This window comes from Apodemus sylvaticus, chromosome 9 (assembly GCF_947179515.1).
Source record: "Apodemus sylvaticus chromosome 9, mApoSyl1.1, whole genome shotgun sequence".
Classification (NCBI taxonomy): Eukaryota; Metazoa; Chordata; class Mammalia; order Rodentia; family Muridae; genus Apodemus; species Apodemus sylvaticus.
This window is the reverse complement of record NC_067480.1, coordinates 32,732,315-32,754,695: the sequence shown is the minus strand read 5'-3', so window position 1 is coordinate 32,754,695 and position 22,381 is coordinate 32,732,315. Positions and strand designations below refer to the sequence as shown.

The window sequence follows — 22,381 nt, the reverse complement described above, 5'->3', positions numbered from 1 at the left end:
TTAATATAAATCTATATGTTAAATGCCTCCCCCCCCCCCCCATCTATGGTAAGAATAAATTCAGACTCTGAGCTCAAGGTCAGGCTGTTAACCATTTAACTCAGCAGGGATCTGCTCACAGAACCACACAGCTGGATCCTCATCCCTTTCATGTCTCAGAGGAGAAAACTGAAGTTCCTGATTCCTAGCTACTTCCTGAGATTTCCAGCCTCTTCCTTTTGTAGCTCACTTGTCAGGACATGTCACTCTAGTTTAGAGATTTTCCTGGGGTGGTTGTACTTATTAGGAAGTGTTTCTTTGTTTGAAAATAAAGTCTAAAACATCCTTAGGAATCATCAAACTGGCATTTTATAAGAATATTTCTGGAGTTGAACTACTTTAGAACAAAATAGATTAAGCTACCACTCTTCTCTGTTGCAGACTGAGACAATCCTGCCAAGACATTTCATGTTTTCTTTGTTGGGAATGAAGCCCATTCCAAGATACATTTCCAAGAGGACCACAGAGTAAGAGGCTAAGCATACTGGTGTCTGGCTTGGTGATGGCAGATATAGCGATCACAGCTGAAGCTCTTAATATATTTCTAAACAACTCCATTTGAATGAGATATTGGTACTACACTTGAAATAGAGTTGCCAGAATGAATACAATGATCCAAGTAATCATTTTATTCTATATGATCTCTTTGTGGATTGAAACAGAAAGTTAGCGTAAGTATTAAGAAGACAAACTCTCTCCAGATAATTCCACTGGCAAATGCATGCATGCATCAGTCCACCAGTAAAGTAAGTGATGCCCCTCTCTTAAACAGAGAGCAAACTCTAGGGTATTTGTAGGTGGAATTAATTGGCTTTTAGCAATTGAAGTCAAAGTCCTAGCAGGTAAAACTATCACAGTGAAGTTGTTGTAAAAGGACTATTTCTAGCCATCAGGCTATTTTAATGAGGGACACGGACTCATGATTTGGTACTTGGGGAAGACATCTAACATTCTTGGCAGAAAATACATAGATAGGAATCCTTGCAGGTGGAATTTCAGAGTGGTTCATTCCAGAATGAGATTTCTAGCTACTTCTTCTTGTAGCAACATTTCTACCATACCAGTTATTGTTAAAAAGAAGTCTCTAGCACAAAAGGCACAAATCTTCTTCAGTTGCCTTTCTAGACATTTAGAATGCACAAGTCTATGTTTATCACCATGTATGATGTGAATGTATTTCCTTTAAAAATCAACAATTCCAAAGACCTACTCTTTGTGGACAAAATAGGACTGTAAGATTTGTAGATCTTATAATTTAGGATGCTTGTCTTTGCCTCTGGATTGGGTCTCTTCTGGGCATTCAGTGGAAGGATGCTTGGAGCACAGCTATCAGAGTACAAACATCATCCCAAGTTCACTGGCACCAATTCCCAGCCAACTGAAAATGAGTAGAGAATACTTCCAAGTGGACACTTGACAAGGGACACTGAGGAAGCAGTGCACGCCAATGAGATGGGCAAATGGTTCATGACAGGAGATAAAGGACTCAACATACCAGAAGCAGGTACAAATATACAGTAACTGGGGAAATGAAATAATGCCTGAGAAAAACAATAAAAAGAGCTAAGAAAATATTGCAGAAGAAACACAGAGCATTAAACAAACCCACAGAAGTTTTCCTTAATAAGCCCAGAAGTTTCATTTATTTCTAATGTCAACTTCAAAGGAGCACTATTTCAGCTTTCTCCTCTGTTCTTTTCTTTTAACCACCATTCCCACATCAATACTCAGTTACATACTTACATAGTAGTTTTACACATAAACAATACAGCTAGCCCATCAATTCAAAGAAATAAAATTCTAGTAAAGGGAACTTGTGTTCTGACTGTGATGGGCACCATCAAACATCAGGGTGTGAACCTCCCATTTAGTGCGGACAGGAAACATGACAAGCCACACAGCACAGGGGATATGATCAGAGACCTAATAGTGACTTCTTACCTTAATGTATGACTGGACGGAATGGTCTAGTTGCTCCTCATGACACTTGGCCACAATGTCAGCCAGAACCCTGGAAAAACATGGCTGTTCAGTGACCTGGCTGAAGGTATGCAGACAGCACTTTATCTTCACATTAAAATGCTTAGAAATGGGGTATTTCATGAATGGGTGAATGGACAAATGAATGAACCAGTCAATTCATACTCTTCTCTTCCCTTTCTCACTCCCCAGTAGAGGGCACTTGTTATATTTCTATCACCTGGGAGCCATCTCCAACCAGAAACATTCCAAGGACTAAAGTCTTAGCTTGCAATGTCTGGAGACATTTTGTCTGAGCTGAATGTACCATGTGTGGTCTCTGCACTTGCTGACACTGTCTTCCTGGAAAAGAGATCATTTTTAAGTACCCAATTAGGCTCTGCTTAATGATCATATTCCATTTAAAAGGGCTCATCTTCCAACCTGAGAGCAGAAGACCTATTTTTGGAAAAAAAAGATTAGGTTAAGCTGGATATCTCCTTCATTAGCTAGGCTAGAGTTGCATGGAGCAGCGGTACACTGATAGTTTTTCATTTTAACATGAACAGTTATTGGGTGGTTGGAGAGCTTTGGGTGATCTCAGAAATTAAAACATATCTAGAAGCTGCAATATTTAAAAATCTTGTCAACACCAATACATGCATGCAGCTGAAAAGGACATTAGTTGATGACATGATTTGGGATTTTTAATCTGGGTCTGGAACTGGAGGTTTGTGGATCTGATAGTAATTTTTTCAATTTTTTAGAACATCAGGGGTTTTAGCTATAAACAAGGCTAAAAGCCTTCACTGTATGTATGTATGTATGTAGATATGTATGTATGTATGTATGTATGTATGTATGTAACACACACACACACACACACACACACACACACACATATATATATATATATATATATATATACAACTATTCTTGTAAATATTCTAGCAATTTCTAAAAGGAAAAAATCCAACTCTCAGGTCATGAGTTGAACAGCAATTGCATTACTGTGGATTCATGTCAGAAGTAGAATATTAGGGCTATGTATACATAGAATCATATATGAATATTTATAGTGACTTTATTCAGTACAGTCCCCAAATGGAGAAAAGTTCAGATATTTTCCAACAAAAGAATCCTTAAACATACTGTGGTACAATCCAGATATGCTGCTTCTCAGCCATGGAAAGAAATGACTTAGTCACAGAGAGTAGCCTGAATCTTCAGAAAACTGTGACGAACGGAAAAGCTAATGCCAAGTGATTACATGTTGTATAATTTTGTATATACACAGATAGGTGTGTGTGTGTGTATGTGTTTGTGTGTGTAGGTGTGTATCTGCATGAGTGTGTATGTATATATGTGTCTATGTGTGCGCATATATCTGTGTCTGTGTGTGTCTACATGTGTGTGTGTCTGTATATTTATATATGTCTGTGTGTATGTGTGTGTCTGCATGTGTGTGTGTCTATATGTGTGCATATGTCTGTGTGTATATGTGTGTGTCTGTGTGTGTGAGTATGTCTGTGTGTATCTCTGTGTGTGCTGCCAATGGAGGAGAGTAAGTAACAAGGATACTAATTCTTTTCATATTATCCATTTTAATGGATTATGGATCTACAGTTATCTCAAAGTAAGATATTTAAGAACAGAAAAGAAAAACATCTGCACTCCACTAATGATAATAGATAGGTTCCAGAAAATAAGGATTAGAGTGTGAGAAATGCTTAGATCTGAAAAACATGTTCACATGAAATGTACACACATGTGGCTCTCTAGTTGGAATCATGTCATCAGGGTTCCGTGAGACCAAAGGCTACCGGCTCTGTTCCCTGCCCCCCAGTGTTGCTATGGATACCTACCTGGTGACGGTTCCAGTGATTTCCTCTTCCTCGTTCTGCACTAGAATCTTGAAGAGCTGGTTCAAGATGATAGGTAGGAAACTCATGATCGAGTGGATCTTGTCCACATTTAGCAAGTTCTGCAGAGAAATGATGGGAGGAAACACACAGTGAACAGGCGGGGCCGCCCAGCCCAGCCTGTAGGGGTTTTCAGGAGTGTGACATGATCATCACCTTGGCCCCCCTTCATCTGGCCGTTTGTATCCCTGCTTCACTGTGGTGGAAGGTGTAGGTCATGTTGAAGGGACTCTCTGCTTAATTAGCAATAGTAAATACATACTCATTTTCAATTATTTTTGTTTCTGATAAAAAGCTGATCTTTGCCTCTCTTCCTTTTTATATGAACAGAATCATGTAGAAATCATGAAGTAAAAATAATTTGCTCCCTGAACTGTAAGTTCTTTGAAATGTCTGAGTAATAATCACATCCAAGCTTGTTGCTATTCATTGGGAAACAGCATTCCTTTGCCTGCTTTGTTTTTTTTTTTTGTTTTTTGTTTTTTAATCCTGGAAACCACTGAATCTGCATGGCTTGTTACCTTACAGGCACGGACAAAACTGGAGGTAGGTGACTGAGACATGTCTTTTTCTCTTTTTTGGCACTGACGGAAAAATGCATTCACATGTGGGTCCTGCAAAGTCAAAAGAAGTGTTAATTTGCGATGGCACACAAACTCAGCTCAGCACCAGTGGCAAGCACTTGTAAGCAGTGTCTCCTCATGAAATCAGACATTAGAGCCCTCTTCTTCCATATTCAGAGGGGTCATCTAAAGGCCCCATATGAACTATAGCACCCCTCCTTATCTCCCTGCCTGTTTCCTTCTTCCCTCCCTCCCTTCTTTCACTCCTTTCCCTCCCTCCCTCCTTCCCTCCTTCCCTCCCTCTCTGCTTGCCTCCTTCCTTTCTTCCCTCCCTCCCTCCTCCCCTTCCCTCCCTCCCTCCCTGTCTGCCTCCTTCCTTCCTCTCCTTCCCTCCCTCCCTGTCTCCCTCCCTATTGGCCTGGGCTGCTTCTCATTTTTTTCCATCCTTTTATTCTTCCTCCCCTCCCCATCTCTCTCTTCCTTTCTTTCCAACATCACTTATTTTCCCAGCCCACATCTGAAAGAACTTTATAAATCTCTCTTACATATTCCATGAAACATAGGACACTGTGTTGTTTACACACAGGACAGTGTGTGGTGGGATACCTAGGGATAGCTCCAGACTTGATGTGTCTGCATTGGCCTGGTATTACGGCACAACCAAAACTGTGACATAACACCTAAGAAATCTTGGTTTTTATCTGTTGAAACCTTCTTAGAATCTCTCCAAGTTCTGAGTTGAGTTATGTGGTCAAGTAGTGAAAGATAATTTGAGGTTGAGAATATATTTGTCCTGTTTCTCTAGCAGTGCATCCTCGATGGGCATCTAGGATTCCTTTTATACTGCATTGGAATGCCACATTTCTGTTTCCTAGATGTAGCTCTTTCCTTAATTATAGAAGGTCATTTCCCTCTTAGATATGTTTTTATATATTTGTCCAATGGTTATTAGTCATTAAAAGATGACTATGTGTCAGGCTCCTGGTAGGCCCTTTTTGACAGAAGAAAAGCAGGGTAGACAAGATCACTTCAGCTGTGGGCTGTCCATCCTGGCAAAGTAACCAGTTTCCACATGTATCTGTTTATTCACAACGAGAGAAGTGCGTCACAATAAAAGCAAGAGGCTATCTGGGCAGGTGACAGGACAGTCTAGCATTGTCTGCAGGTTCAAGGAACCAGGAAGTCTCAGAACAGTTGTACTAAGGACTGAGTGACTATAGGGTTCATTCAGGGAGTACACTCTCATTTTCTTGCTTGGCAAGTTCAGCCACCTGTCCATTTGACATCTCATGAAAAGATGCATTTCTCCCTACCATTCAGGAGTCACTGTCAGATTTTACATCATAGTCTATGCCTCTCTTGTAGGACACGATACTCACCTGAGTGTTTACTGTTGAGACAACAAATGTTGACACTTTGAAAAGTGGTTTGCCACCATCGACCCATTTGATGTCACTCCCACCATGCTGCAAGAAAGAGTTTGCCACCATCACTGACAAATCGGGATAAAGGAATCGAGCCATTTGGTTTATGTTAATTTGCTGTTCTGAGCCATTACTGCTATATTGCTCTAGAGATGAGAAAGTGTGCAGATTCATTCAGAGGCTTTGGAGATGAGCAGGATACATGGAGTCAATTTTTTAATGATTCATTCTTAGTAGCCGTAAATAAAATAAGAGTTGTATTATTGTAGGTTCACTTCATAATGGACATGCTATCATGTTAGTTTAAATAGCAGAGAAAAAAGATCGCCATTTTCATGGTTGACTTTCAGAATATGTTTCTTGTAAATTCTACACTACTCAATACCTTTGCACTTGCAGGATCTTGAATGCTTAGATAATTAGGAGGCAGGGTCGTTGCTATCGGGATGTTATACTCCTGAGAAGCTATTTGATCATGTTTCATCAGAGGAAGCCAGGCATAGCCCACTACAACGAAACAGCAGGGAGAAAACTTTTGAATCCAAACCTCCGTGCTAAGAAGCACAAATACACATTTGTTTTTCTAAACTTTAACTTATTTATTTAAGAATCAATAAATTACATCTTTTCAAAATGGTCTCCAACTCAAGTTAAACACATGTCACCTTGACCTACTTTAGGCCACCTCTTGTAAGTACCTGATGTCTCCAGAGCCTCTTTCTTTTTGGCGTTGGCTTTGGCGTTGATGTCACATGTGATGTGGTAAAAGGAGAAGAGAAGGTGGTGTTTTCCATGGAGTTGTGTGGGTAGCTCAATTTTTACCTGCAAGGAAAGACATTGCATTGGGATCGAGATTAAAACCACATGCTTAACATCAGTACAAGACAACAGCCTTAAAGAAGAGTAGCCTGCCTTTAGCTTTATGTGAATCACTAAGTTGTTTTGAGAACAAGTTTGAGTTAAGTCAAGCTATAACCAATATTCATAGGTTATTAATTACATGTCTTGTACATCTGGCTAGTTACTCTCATTCTGTTTAAGAAAGGATTTAGGACTGTAAAGTACAAAGCATGACCCCTGCAATGATAACATGGTATCATCTAGAACCATAAACTCTCAGGCCTATCCCAGACATGCTGAGTACCCCAATCTGAATATTCTGGTTTCATGAGTCTTCCAGATAATTCTGGTGTGTGACAAAGTTTAAGGATTCCTGCATTTTGAAGATTTTTTACAAGTTGATATATTATTTATATCAGTGTACTCAGTTGCTACAAAAGTCAATATACATTTCAAATATACATTCAATATACATTTCAAATATAAATTCAATATGCATTTCAAAATACATGACAATAAGCAGAGCACTAGAAAACTTCTCAACCAATTTAGAGATTGCAGAGCCATGTACTTAAGAGTTTCAGCAAATAGTAACAAAAGCATTCCCGTCTTAGGGTTTCTATTTCTGTGATAATACATCAGAATCAAAAACACCTTGGAGAGAAATGGGCTTACTGAAGCTCATAGTTCTACATCACCATCTGTTATCAAAGGAAGACAGGAAGGAACTCAAGCAGGACATGAACCTGGAGGCAGGAACTGAAGCAGATACCATGGAGCCATCCCGTTTACTGGCTTGTTCTGCCTGCCTTCTTGCAGTACCCAGAACATCGAGCCCAGGGAAGGCTCTACCTGCGGTGATCTGGTTCTGCCACATCATTTAATAACAACAGTAATAATAATAGTAGTAGTAGTACAGGCTATCCCACAGGCAAATCTGGTGGGGGCAATTTTTTTTTTAAGTTAAGGGTTTTTCTTCTAAAAAGACTCTAGCTTGTTTCAAGTTGACATGAAGCTAGCCTTTACAATCCCTCACTTAAAAAATATCCTGTAGTTACATTTTATTATAACAATGCACTGGATAATTTATACCCATTTTAGAGTTAATGGAATCATTTTTCCTGTAATTAAGAAAATAAAACCTTAGTATTAAATCTGTGCTGCAGAGTCCACTAAGTGATTAATAATCTATATGTCCAGTGGAAAGCTCATAGGTTTTATGAGATTCCAGGAAATATAAGAAAATAAAAAAGATCAAAAACCAGATTTAATAGCATTGAGACACAGAGAACACTAATTTATGAAATTTTTACATCTACTGAAAATGCATCTTTCACAAGTATTTTGTCAAAAGGTCAATTAATATGGTAGATATTCTATAATTCGATAATAACTCTTTCCCTTAGCTTCTTTTTAACCTCCTGACCACGATTGATGGAGGGGAAATAAGACCATTCTGTTAATTAGTTTGAAAATGACACATGGGTAATGGGGTGGTAGTTACAGAATGGCTCCCGAAGTTGACTCTGTGTTCTAAAATCCAGAACCCACTAATATGTGACTGTGCATAGCAAAGAGGACTTCAAAGATGTGAATAAGGGAATATACCAGATATCGTAAATGGGTACAATGTGGCCACAGAGAGCCCTCTGTCTGTCTGTCTGTCTGTCTGTCCGTCTGTCTCTCCTTTACTCCCTTCCTTTGCTCCCTCCCTCTCTCCCTCCCTCCCTCCCTCCCTCTCTCCCTCCCTCCCTCCCTCCCTTCCTCCCTCCCTTTCTCCCTACCTCCCTTCCTTTTTTTCTTTCTTTTCCCATTTTATAAAGGATCCCATGTACCTCATTCTGACCTCAAATTCTCTAGATAGCAAAGATTTATCTTAAATTTATGGTTCCTCTACCTCTACTTCCCAAGGGCTGTGATCACTACACCCAGTTTTATGTGGTGCTAGAAATAGGACTTAGGGCTTAATGTATGCTAGGTGGATACTCCATCAACATTTCTGGTCCCAGCATGGTTGTGATAAAGTAAGCAGGAGCGAAGTTACAAAGCAAGGTGCTAGGTGATGTTTAGAGGCTGCAAGTAAGGAAACAGATCTTCCTCTAGAAATTTCAGGAGGAGCCTTAGTGATGCCATTATTTCAGTCACGTGACAGCCAATTCAAATCTCAGACCACTAGAGCTGTAAATGGTGTGGTTTTAAGCAACTAAAGGGTACTATTTGTTACAGTGTCAATCAAGGAATTCATATAAAATGCTAGTTGGTTGAAGTAGTTCAGATCTTTGCCTTCAGGTTAGAAGCTGAAGTTAATCACTGAAACTTGTCGTGGGCTACTTATAACATAGCTAATATGTATGTAGCAATTAATCACTAGCCCAGTGATGTTTGTTATGACTTATAGGAAGTGGGGAAGCTTCTATCTGGAGTGATGTGGCTTGGTTTGAATGCTGACTGTTACTTAGTAGTAACATGACCCTGGTTCCTTTGAGCCATAGTGTCCTCATTTGTATAACAGGAAGTGATAACAGTACACTATTCTCAACTATGGCAGAGTTAATGCAAGGCTATGGAGGAGATGGTGCATTTTCAGCTCACAGTAAGAGTGTTGAGTTTTCCAGGGCAAGTCACACTTGTAATCATGAGGTGAGAGGACTGAACCCAGTGATGTTCACCCAGGTGTGAGCAACAGTGTTGATTCAAAACATCTAGTCTTCCTGCTATAACACAATATGCTGCCACCAACTGGTAAAGCTCTCTAATAAAATCTTTATTAAAATCATGCATAAAGTAAATGAGAAAAATTAGTCTTCCTTGGGAAAAAAATACAATAAAACCATCCTTTGTTGAAGGTCAATCTTGTATTCAATGGGGGAATTTGAAACATAAACCAGGATTCTCATCAGCCAGTGTCACAGTAGTCACTGTCACTTAACAGTCTTGGGGAGTGACATAACCGTCCTCAATCTGAGATGTGGTCTAGACAAGGTTTCCCTGACCTACTCACCCGGAAGCTTCAGGGGGAGGCCGTGGGGGCCCGATGCTTACCTCATCAGAGAAATCTGGATTTTGAGAATGGTGCAGCACAGCTGTGTAGGCGGCAGTAGTGAAGAGGGGCCCTCCAGGTTTCCCATAAATACACTGTTCAGAAGGTCAGGAGGGAAACAATTATGAGTGCCTGAAAACACTCAAAATAGTCAACTCTGTTGACACTACCAATTCCAGTACTAAGGCATACTTTGTGATTCACTTCCTGGGATAACATCCACCTAACTTTGAACTACAGGTACATTGTCCTGTAGGTACTATGCAACGGTACGTCAAAGACCACCTAAAAGCCTTTATTCATCTTATAGGTAGGGCACCAGGGTAAAATAGTGAATCAACTTGCTGTATGACTTTTGACTATCATAAATATGAGTTAATGCTCAAGACAGATCCCTGAAGGATAACTTCCTCTTGGGGACCATGGAGCCAACTCTTGTCTAGAGTTAAGGTTGTAAGGCTTGGCTAGATGCCAGTTCCATTCAAACCAACTCGTACTCATGAAAGTGGAAGGGGCAGGAGAGACCCGGCTCTTGATATTCTATCAAGCTTCTGATGGAACCAGAGGACTGAACAGAATGCAGTGAAGCAGGGACCCCACATACCCGCCATTGGCCTTCTTTCCAAGTTCATCCCCGTTAGGATCCCTGCTCTGGCAGGACTACTGAGCTTCCTACCTGCTCATTGTCTTTGCTTGACAATGACATCACATGGTAATTTTTCTTTCCGGATGCTAACGCTACAGAAAAGCATGATCCATATGGACAATCACAGTGATTTAAGATTATCTTGAACAATACCTCTTTATCCTATATGAATTAGCTTATTCTTAAGTTTATTGTCACTCTCCTAGAATAAGACTATAAATTTCTTGGTAGCAAAGATCGGGGTATGATTTGTACTCAATGGTACTATAAGAACTAGCCCGAGGCAATGGTATGGTTAGTTACACAATACCATGATTAGTCTCTATCTCTTCCCTCGGTTCATTTCGACCTAGAAGATGTGAGCATAGGCTCAGTAAAAATAGCTGTCTTCTTTATATGCTATTTTTTTGTCATTTGATACCCCTAAAATTAAAATACAAAATCAAAACCAGATCATATCATATATTAATGCTAGAAAAGGCAATCCTGTTGAAGTTTTACAGGTCAAAATAGTGACATTATTAACCCATGTGATCAACAACTTGGACTGTTATTTTACAGTCCCTTGGGCACTGTGCTTCATAAGCTCCTTGCATTAGCCAACAGGCCTGAACAAAAATATGAGCTCTCTGGGGACATCCTGCATTAGCCAATATGCCTGTGTACAGTAGCCTTTCTCTGAAGAGTGCATGGAGGCAGACTGGATGTACTGCTACAAATCAAGCAGGCACAGCCAAGAGGTAGACTAAATTGTGCAGGGAAGACTCTTGACGGGGAATGGCTATTTATTTCCCATCTTAATGACTTTCCTTTTTCCAAATCATGAGATGAAGAGCTTTGGGAGCCTAGCATTTTTGATAGATGGAGTTAGCAATGGCTGTAAAGTCAGATACATGTTCAGGAGATCTAAAACCAATGCCCAGAATTGCTCCTCATTTAACCACACTCATATAAAATATCCCTCTGTGGTGTCAAAGAGCAAGGTGCTTGCCCTTTCTCTCATGCTGAGTCCTCAGATGACTTGACTCACCTTCAAGGGCTTGGCTCCATCGTCATCTGAATTTTTGAATTCAATGCACACAGTTATATTCCGTGCCTGAAATTATAGTGAGGGGGAATAATAGGGATGGTAATTTCCTCTTAAATAACACCCTAAACAATATAAGGGTTTAAAATAAGTAGCTTCTATTTAAATCTGAAAAAAATGTAGAATAACCAACATTGTCTTGTGACATTATCCATGGTCTTCAGAAACAGCAGGATCTGGAGAGATTTTAAAGGAAACAAAAATGCTCCCAGCACAGGACTAAGCATGCTATTTTCAAAGTATTATAAGAGACTAAAAAAATTAGTCTAGATCAAATTTATGACAGGCTGATTTTAGAAAGGATTATTAATGCATTAGACAATCATGCACCGTCAAACAATTCAGAACGAGCAACTATTAGACAATTCTCTTGTTTTATAGGATAAAGAGTAACCCGTTGGCCTTCACTTGCTATTTTAAAAATAACACTCTGAGATGCTACACGTGCATTCCTCTTTAAATTATCCTTAAGTGAATTCTAGGATGAATTCACCCCTGGCTAAGCATTTCCTTCAAATCTTAACTCATAGTTAGTTGTAGATGCTCGTTCAAGAACTATTTGGTGTGGTTCAGTTTTGGTGGACAGAGAAGTCAGTACCTTGGAAACGTATGTCATACCTTGTTGAAACATTTCTGGTTATCGTACTTGAGGTGTTTGGGGTATACATAAATTTGATTTTTGTATACTCGGTATGGACGGCAATACTTTGTTGAGTCATAAATAAATTCTTCCACCTCCACTGTAGGTTCTGACTGAGCCGTCACGTTGAAGGGCTTGACGGGGATAAAGGACGATGTTACACAGTCTTAAAAAATCAGAAAATAAGTTTGTCATTCAATATGGGTCTTCAAAAGTAAGCAACACTTAACATATTTTAACATAATCCACCTAAAATGGAAATTTGGTATGGTGTTTGAAGAGCATGGAAATGTGAGATGTGGGCCTTGGGGATAATAAAGTTATATATTTAGTATTGAAACTCATGGCTTTGACATGGATTGATATTTTTCATATTACTTCCTGTACATAGACTATACTGGGTATATTTTATAGGATAAAGAGTAATCCATTGACTTTCATTTGCTATTATAAATATGATACTATATGTATATGTGTGTATATATATATGTATATATATACATATATATATATATGATTGCATGGCAGAATAAAAGTTATATTATTGATATTAATATGAATTAATAGCAATTTTCATATATGGAATGATTTTAGAGCAAATGCCTAAATTAAACCCCTTTCTTTGTACATTATTGATTACTTTTCATTCCTTTCAATTTTTACCACCTTTAGAACTCTAACCTTGTAGTAATAGCCTAAGGAGAAAAATAAAGAAAAGATTCTTAGGAATGTCTAAGATAAAACTTCTGCCATGATGCTGTTTGAAGGTGAGAACTGTTACGTTGGAGAATGGCCTGCTGCTTTCCCTTTCTACAGAGACTCTTCCTGGACTCCCAGGAAACAAGTGATGCATTCTTGGAAACCAGACAAAAATTCTAGTACTTAATCAGGAATCTATTTAATATTTTTATGCTCAATTTTCTCTAATACTAAACCATTCCTTCAAAAAGAATAGTTGTTTTGTCTGTAGGCAGTAAAGCCTTGTTCCCTAAATCACGTAAAGGAGATAGCTTGTCCTCTGCTGTGCCCCATCAATCAATGTAAAACTGATTTGAGGTCAGAGCTTAAGTTAGAATTCTCATGATAGTTTATATTACAGTGATTTATGGACATATATCAGGATAGATGGCCAGCCTAATCTTCCCTGTCAGTAGTTTTGGCCCAGTTATCATTTATTACGGGAAACCTTGATTCTATCTGCATTCTGGAATCCTCATTTTAAAGTCAGTAAAAGCAGCATTTTTGCTATATTCTAGAGGAGGTAGACACTATGTGTAATAACATTGCAGTCTCTTAGATGGGTATGCCCAGTACTGAAGGCAATTTACAGTAGTGTGGTACAGCAGTACTGGTACTTAAGTACCAGTCGGTACTTCGGTACTTAAGTCAAGGAAACTAGGCAGAGTCAGAATTCTCTCACTATCAGCTAATTGTATACTTGAATCTGACTTTCCCGTGACGCTTCAGAGTTTTAAGGATTATGTGAATAATTTAGTATCTTGCTGAATATTAAATGCATACTTGTATAACTTGATGGTTAGGCTATGCAGATACAGTTTCCACTATGAACTTCCTGTCTGTCTCAATGGACAAATAAGCCTCATATTCCTATGGTATAATGAACTCCAATTCCAGTTTGGAAGCCAGAATCCACAAACAACCCAAGTCCTGACATCAACCAGTTAACTGACAAACCAATAAAGCAAACAGCCCTCCTGTGCAAGATACTTGGAGCTCTCTAAATGCAGTGTGACACGGATAACAGGGGAATCATACTTGGCTGTTCCAAGGGAACGTTGTCCACAGCAACATCCAGGCTTCCAGGGATGGTCTGCATTTTGCTTATCCGGTCAGCTCTGTGGAAGGACATCACACACACACACACACACACACACACACACAGTGTATTATTTTCATGTTCACAGAAAAATCCATCTTCTATAATTCTGAGTTGTGAGAAGGGTAAAGGATAGACAGTAAATAATAGTGTATTGATTTTTTTCCCCTTTGGTTAGTTTAACTGCTATACAACAAAGCTAGTATAAATAAAAACAAAAGTTATAGAAGAATCACAGTACTGTTATCATGAATAATACCTTAAACTTACTTTCTCTGGCTTCATTTGGTCATGTGATTAGATGGATATAACAGTAAGTTATACGGTCTTGAGCTTTTCACTGTTGAAGTAGATTTTTAAGAATTTCGGAAATTTCTGGGAACCAACCTAGATTTTGCCATGAGAGTCCAGAGAGTTTGCATTTTGCCCTCAGCATTAACAAAAAACTGACTGCCTCTACAGTGTGTAGGCTCCTCCTGCATCCTGAGCCCCCACCCATCCCCATCCAGGTCCACTCTTCCGCTCTGGTAGTTCTGTTTCCTTTGCTGGCTCCCCCTGGTGGCACCCTTTGAAGACTGCAGCACCTTTAGGAGGTAGAGTCTTCTGGAGGAAGTGGGCGACTGGGAGCAGGTACTGGAGTTTTACAGGCCAGCTCCTTTCCTTGTTTACTCTTTGCTTCATGACTGCAGATGCAATGTCACCAGTTGACGGCTGCTCCTGTCGCTTTGTCCTCTGTTCCATGAAGAATTATAACCCCCAAGAGCACAGGCCAAACTAAACCCTTTTCTTAAGTTGCTTGGATCAGGTATTATTCGGGGAAAGAACTCACACACACACCATATTTGAGTCCTAAGCTTCTTCTCCTCTCTTCCCAGCCCCATGTTCAGTGAACCAGGTTGGTGGCTTCAAGTCAGCAATGACAATTTATACCACAGACACTGGTCCCCAGTAGAGATTTTAACTTAATGTCAGCTTTAACTTAAAGTCAGCACTTCATTTGACATTGTTGGTGCCTCTTAAACGCCATTTATAATTTTTTGTTTTTACTGTCAGTATGTGGGCTGACAGGGCTTGTTTTGCTGTTTGTTATATCAGTTCATCCCCAAATTTTTGTATGTTCCATTACGTTCATCAGTATGGCTAGTCATGCCTCCAGGGACTGTCAAAAAGGCAACAGGAAAATTCCTTTTTATTTTCTCATAGTGGCTTGTGGAGCACTACGAAGACTTGGGTGCAAGTTTTGACCCAGATATTTGATTAGTCGGTGATAGGAAGATTAGTACAGGGTCTTGCCTAAGAGTCTACTTTTAATCCCAATTGTATGTTCTAAAAACTTCAACAAGAAGTAATAATAATAATAATAATAAACACTGATCAATACCCCTTCTACTTCACTAGATGAAGATGATTTGCTGCTGCTGCTGAAGATACCGGCCACACATGTTTAAACATATCATAACATTTTTGAAGGATGTACAAAATTAGTTGATAAGTGACTTGCTGATTCTTAGGCAGGAGAAACAGAACCATTATCCATGGCTAAGGAGTACAAGGTAGTTCTCTGTGTTAGAGCCTAATAGCATAAGACATATACTGTAATAAGAGCATTGACTCTTCTCAAGAGACTCCTGTGGGGTAGAAGCTGATTCGCCAGTCCCAATTTGCCTCTGCCAGTAAATACATCACATGTGGAAGAGACAAACTGAAACCACAGAATCAGCAGTACCATAAATAAATGCTATTTCCAGACAATGGGTTGTTTTTTATTGTGGGGGGGAGGTGTTATTGTCACACACTATAGATAGATGATGTAGTCCAACATGTCACAAATCTCCTCTTTGGTTCTGGCATCGTTTGGACAAAAGGGAAGTCACCAGAAAACCATTCGTTTCTGGAGGCATCTGGACAGTTGAGAATCAGAACATCAGGTATTGTTACGGAGAGAGAAGAAATCAGTGTGCAATAGCTTAAAGCACTTAAAGGGTTGTCCAGAATATCCTACCTTCTGTAGTCTGACACCAGTTTTAGGAGGTCCTCAGATGACATTTTGCTACTTTCTTGTCTATATAGTGGTGAAAATCTTGAGTCCCTGTCCACATTCCCCTGGTTGTCCTTAAATACAGATCTGCAGTAAAAGAATGTTTATACAGATTTATATTTTGTTATTGCTTAATAAATTGTATGTTTAAGGAGGATCACTACTAATCATTCCAATTTACAATAGGAAGAATTCAAGGGACTTATTATGAAAGGACGCCACTCCTTAGACAAAGTATTTATAAACAAATTTTTGTCATAGTTCTCCTTTTCATCTCTATATCTCAAGTGGGAAGAGTTCCTGTTACAACTGTTTTTATGGTGTCTAACATTTATTACCATATCAAACCCCAGGAGTATTGGGGAGTTGAGAAAAACAAGAAAATATTATTTGTGCTGGTGAAGTTCTGTTAGTTTTGTGTGTATGTGTGTCTCTGTGTGTATGTGTGTGTATGTGTACATGCACACATTCATGTGCACACATTATCCACCCTGTTCTATGAGGTAAGATCTTTCACTGGCCTAAAACTTACCAAAGAGCCTAGGTTAGCTAGTCAAGACAGCTCCAGGTATCCTCCTGTCTTCACTTCTCCTGTGCTATGGTTACAGCCATGCCTCATCATGTCCAGAAATTTTAACCTTGGTTCTGTGACTTGGTTCAGAATCAGGTCTTCATGCTTGCAAGGCAAAGACTGCACTGTCTGATCTTTCTCTTAAAGTTCTCCATGTAAGTGTTTCTTCAAGAGCCCTTAACCCAGGCAAAAAGGGACCAATGCGCTTTGGGTAGCAGCATTAGGACTTATGAGTGTGTAAAAAGAATCAGGTTGCAATTACTGTTATAGAAAGTCAGATTCCTAAACTGCCCCTGTGAAGATAAAGGAGCTGGCGTTCTAACTTTTGGACAGAAATAAGGATAAATGTAGCAAATATCAGTCAGAGTTTTGCATGAAATAAGGCTAATGTATGTTATTTTTCTTTCCTTGATCAATTTCATTGCACCTATAGTGCTTTATTTAAAAGACATACTTGCTTTTGTCTAAGTTATCAAGTGAGGTCAGGCAACATTTGCTTCACATGTGGTCCTCTGATGTTGCCGACTCCAGCTTTATTATGCATCAAAAAATTAGGCCCCCATATAATTGCTTTTTTTCCAAAATTAGAGAAACATAGAGATTTTCATTTTTTTCTACCTCAAGAGCCTTAGCTAGAATATCTTATCATCATTTAAATGATCAAATATTTCAATAAAGTAGCTGAAATGGCTTTGAAACTGATATTAGCCATAGACATTTAGTGTAAAATAACATGGAAATAAAGGACACATGGGCTAGAGATGTATTCGACTGATATTTTTAGACTCCTTGGAATTGTCTCCTCACAGTTTTGTTGATCTTCCTGTTGTTAAGTAGTAACTGAGGAAAAATCAACCAAGTCTCTCCTTCATAACATTTTAATGAAATAACATCAGGAAAACAGAATAAAAACATTTAACTTGAAGACTAAAGATAATTGTGCAGGTAAAGGCACTTGCTGCCAAACCTGTCCACCAACTGCGGTGTCTAGAGCCCATATGGTAGATAGGAGAGACTGCTTCTGCACTTTGTTTTCTGACAGCCACAGGAGTGCCGTGGCAAGCTGAGCATGCTCATAACATAAATACATTAAAATGTGGTAAGAATTTCAAAGCTGTTTGAGCAAGTACTTGACATTCTGAAACTAACACATCGTGTTTCCCAATACAAGAGGGAGTTATAAACTCAATAGTCTTTTTCAGTGATTGGATTACTGCAACTACATTAATCTATGTGGCCTGTAAACTCCATTTTGATCATATCCACAGTTGGCATGTGGAAATCCTCCACTTGGAACAGCGATTCTTGAGGTGCACATGAAGCTTCGCTCTTGACACTTGTACACCATCCTCTCAAGGGCTCAGGTTAGAGGTATATGCCATCATGTGGGATTTAGACATTTCTATGTGTGAATACAGCAGATGAAAGGGTAAAGTGGTTGGCAGGGCCTGGCATGGACACAGGACTACAATCTCAGCAATGGGGTAGTAAAGATAGCAGAAGGACGGATGTCCAAAGCGATGATGAGCTACACAGACAACCCTGTCTTAAAATAATAATAGTTAAAAAAAAAAATCTCTTCAAGGACTGAGGTATTCCAGTGGTAGAACATTTACCTAGTATTAAAAAGGCAGCACAATTTTTTTTGGTTGATTGGCAGTTTTAACTGTATAAAAATGAATTATCTAATAATAAAACTATAGAAAGGCAGAGAAAAGGATGCGCTGAGGGTGTACTAGAAGCCTTGTTGTGGGAAGGATACAAGCATGGGCAGACCGCCACTTGTTGGGTTGTTGACAGCATGACAATCTTAGATATCACTGCCCTGAGCATCTTTAGATGTACAGATATGAGAATGAACATTTATTTTAGTGGCAGTCCTGCTTGACTTTAAAGAAAATGGAGCACTGTCTGTTGGTCATTTACAAGTTAAAATGAGGCAGTGTACAAGAATCTGTGAGGTGATCCTGGCGTAGCCTTGAGGCCCTATGATCCTGCAGGTGAGATGTATGGGAAAAGTTTAATTGCAGTTGGTGAACTGGTGAGTTCACCTTCATTTCTAACTGTGAGTTGTAAAATATCCTGTGTGGCTGTGTGTGTGTGTGTGTGTGTGAGTATGTGTGTGTGCAACTGTGTGTGTGTGTGTGTGTGAGTATGTGTGTGTGTGCAACTGTGTGTATGTGTGTGTAACTGAGTGTGTGTAACTGTGTGTGTGTAACTGCGTGTGTGTGTGTGTGTGTGTGTGTTCTACACTTATTGGAAGGATAATGTTTTTGATGCAAAGTGGCAGTACAGCTGGTACCCAATCTGAGAACATATCAGATAAATTTCAAATTAGATGCTCATAGCAATGAGATCTGTGTGTACCGCAGCAGCTGGGTAAAAATCTGGTTCCAAGTAACTGTTAATGCTACTATTTTTAACTACAGTTGCTTTGAAATGTTTTAGGGTACACTCAGAGCTATGCTGTGAAACAAACTGCAAGATAGGAAATTGTGGGGGCAAAGCAGGCCATGTGACCTGGGGAGCAGGCCTGGAGCAAAAATAAAAGGTCGAGCCACATCCAAACTTGGAAAATCTCATCTTGAGACTGTCAGGAGTAAGGGTTGCTTGGTAGACATATCCTTTTGACCTCCCATCTCCAGCCCACCTTGAGGTAGTCACAGCATCATGGTCAAATTCCAGGTTTAATTTCCTCTCTCTCTATAAGGACATATCCAGTAAGCACCTGGAAATCTTCTTCGTGTAAATGAAGCATTCCAGCACCTCAGCCCTTGCCAATAATGTTCACTCTCCTCAAAACCTCCTACTCACTCCCCAGTGTATATAGTGTATATAGTGTATATAGTGTATATAGTGTATATAGGTCTTATTACCCATGAATAAAGAATGCTGTACCACTGAAAACTGTCCCAGACAAGGCTTCTTTCTGCTGCCATCCTCAACCCAGTCAGTGCTCAAGACAACAGAGTTTCTGCGAAACTCTGGATAAGCTGTGTTCCTTGCATTCCACCCAGCTTGCAAAGGTATCTGAATACCCCAAGGGCAGAAGCAGAGCTGGGACAGCTGGAAATAAAGTATAGAGGAAAAGCCAGTGGAGAATATGCAGGACCAACAATATATCACCTATGGAGCTGGTCTGTTCCAGAACGATGTGAGTGATTGCTAGCCTCCAACTCTTAGCTGAAGCAATGTTTGCCCTGGAAGGTGGCACAGGGGTTGCTACTTTGGATGGCTGTGTGATTTTTTTTTTCTGAGGCTAGGTCATCCAAAGGACCCAACAAAACAATATCTGTATGATCAGCCATTTTTTCCTCACTTGTCTGAGAAACCCAAGTAAATACAAATCATTGGTGGTTTGTTCAAGTTCCTAACAATAGTCAAAGTACTAATTGAGCCCTCATCCAGGATGGACTTGCGGTTTTGCTAGCTCTGTGTTCCTAGAAATAACTACCCCACGAGTTGATGACACTTTCAGTCCCCATGGAAGTGCCATCTGTCTTCCAGTTTGTTGACAGTTTCAGAGTCAGGATGTTATTTCTGCCAATACCTGACACACGACTCCATCCTTCCTACTCTTCTTCACTGGCAAATTTACAAGAAATGGAGAGTTACAGAGTGTGAGTATGAACTCAACAAGTGACCTCCAGTAATAATAATAATAATAATAATAATAATAATAAATAATAATAATGACAAAGTCTATAACATGTTTTTCATGTCTGAAAGGTAGGGATGAAAATCATATTCATGACATATTTTGTACCAAATCTTTGTATATTTGAGGTTAATAGAAGATATTGTCCATGAGACATCTTACAGATGATACTCTGGACCCTGAGAAGAAAGAACCTAGCTCAATAATGTAATGAATGGAGAGCTGACCTTGACAGGTAGGCTGGGTTGCCTGGCTCTGCAGCCTGGCTCTTCCACCCTTGCTGCAAGGCTGTCTGGATGCAAGTTGGATAATTGCAGCCTGCAGAGATTTGTCTGGCATTACTGATGCTGGACTCCACACCACTCCTTCTATCTACCTCATGTTAAAATAATGACCACAGCATTCTGTCACACACTGGTGGGTTTTCTCTGAATGTGTTTCCCAGTGGAAGCTATGTGAATAGTAGAATACACAACGTTAGTCCTCCTTCTGCACTTTGAATCTTGAATGGAAGTGACCGCCCTTGGGATAATGTTCTCAATGTTCACTACGTGGGGCATTTTCTACCAGGCCTGTAATTAAACCCTTTTACTTCACCTTGCTCATTGCTGATCTTTGTTTTGTTTTCACGAGTCTATGCCAAGGTTTCTTTCCTTTAAGGAATTCATATACCAGGTAAAGATACAAAGAGACTGAGGAGGAACTAGGAGTTGATGTGTCAGAGATCTGAAGAGCCAAGTCTATTTTCCACAGAGGTCCCATTTCTGGGAAGGATCGTCTTCTGCTTGAGCACACAGGACTCAGCATTTCCATCAGAGTCATCTGGGGACATAATCGTCTGTACTAATCTACATCCAGAGTAAAGACTGCTTAAGCGACCAACTTGATGGCTTCATTTGGATGTTCATACAGAGCAGAGCTCTATGCATAAATGAAGGCATGCAGGTGCACAGGAAGGTATGCAATATCCCTCCTTATCTTATGTCCGTTAGGCTCTCTGGATGGATAAAGCACTGTGTTCATTAAAGCAGTTATGTATGAACAAATTATGATTTTGATTTCGTACTAGTAAGTTTTCCCAGTACATCTGGCTGTGCCCACACTAGATATGAGGTAGGGGCCTTTGGTGTAAGTTGTCTCCCTGAAGTGTGTCTCTGTAGAGTTCATGATATCTATGAAGATGCTACCATGTTATTTCTCTAGGTGTGGCTCCATTAAAAAGCATCAGATGATACAAAGGGGTTCAGAGTCATAGCTTCTAATGCAGATTGCAAATACATTTCTATTCCGCGAGTCTCAAAACAGGACCTTACCTCACTGCCCAAGCAAACGGCATCCGATATTTCCCCAATTTGCTGCAGAACTGCCTATTGGATTTTAGTATCTTTTGTGCAAACTGAGAGGGGAAAAAAGTAAATAAAATGTTACTTAGGGATAGCCAATTACAAACCGTACATATAAAATAATAGTGATTATTTTTTTCCATTTTATTGTCTACTGAAATTCTATAGAATTTCTCCTTACTGGCTCAGATTACACCTGTGTTCAAGTTATTGCAGAATTCTTGCCTTTCTTTTTAATTTGAAAATTCTAAATGTGGAACATGCCCTAGTCTTGAAATATCAACTGTTACACTCTCCTCTCTTCTTCCTGCCTTCCTCCCTTCCTTCTGTCCCACTAAGAGAAGTTAAAATCGTGAATGGAAAGTTATCAAATTTATATTCACAATTGGTACTAGATCATATCTTTTTTCTGTGAGAGGCTGCATGATTCCTGCATTCTCTGCCCCAATTTCTTAAATCTATTGCTATAGCTGGGAGGTAGCCATTGATAAATACAAGAAGCACTTCCATTTTCAGTGCTGGGGCAAAGCCAGGACTTCACACATTCTGTGCAATAGATGAGGTGTGATTGACTGTCAATAAGATTTCATTTACAAAAGCTGGCAATAGGCTGGATGTGGTCTGAACAGATAGTTTGCTGAATATGGATACATAATAGATATGTAATATGTAATTATGTATGATGACATTAAATATGTAAAACTACAGACTAAGTTGTTGTACATGCTCAAATTCAATTGATTTCCTTGATGTCTTTACCTTCTATGGGAAATA

At 39.5% G+C, this 22,381-nt stretch overlaps 1 protein-coding gene across 12 annotated transcripts in view; it reads right to left on the bottom strand.

Moving 5' to 3' along the window:
- The window catches only part of Dock10 (dedicator of cytokinesis 10), a 263,483-nt gene that overhangs the window by 64,112 nt on the left and 176,990 nt on the right, over nucleotides 1–22,381 (bottom strand). For all 12 annotated transcript variants that reach the window (XM_052192769.1, XM_052192770.1, XM_052192771.1 and 9 more), the window contains exons 14-25: nucleotides 21,578–21,660; nucleotides 16,000–16,122; nucleotides 13,937–14,016; nucleotides 12,139–12,326; nucleotides 11,464–11,529; nucleotides 9,790–9,882; nucleotides 6,606–6,729; nucleotides 6,293–6,414; nucleotides 5,863–5,949; nucleotides 4,442–4,534; nucleotides 3,864–3,982; nucleotides 1,981–2,050 (exon numbers count right to left, since the gene is read on the bottom strand). In XM_052192769.1, coding sequence (XP_052048729.1) covers nucleotides 1,981–2,050; nucleotides 3,864–3,982; nucleotides 4,442–4,534; nucleotides 5,863–5,949; nucleotides 6,293–6,414; nucleotides 6,606–6,729; nucleotides 9,790–9,882; nucleotides 11,464–11,529; nucleotides 12,139–12,326; nucleotides 13,937–14,016; nucleotides 16,000–16,122; nucleotides 21,578–21,660 — 1,248 coding nt within the window. The remainder of the gene's footprint in view (nucleotides 1–1,980; nucleotides 2,051–3,863; nucleotides 3,983–4,441; nucleotides 4,535–5,862; nucleotides 5,950–6,292; nucleotides 6,415–6,605; nucleotides 6,730–9,789; nucleotides 9,883–11,463; nucleotides 11,530–12,138; nucleotides 12,327–13,936; nucleotides 14,017–15,999; nucleotides 16,123–21,577; nucleotides 21,661–22,381) is intronic.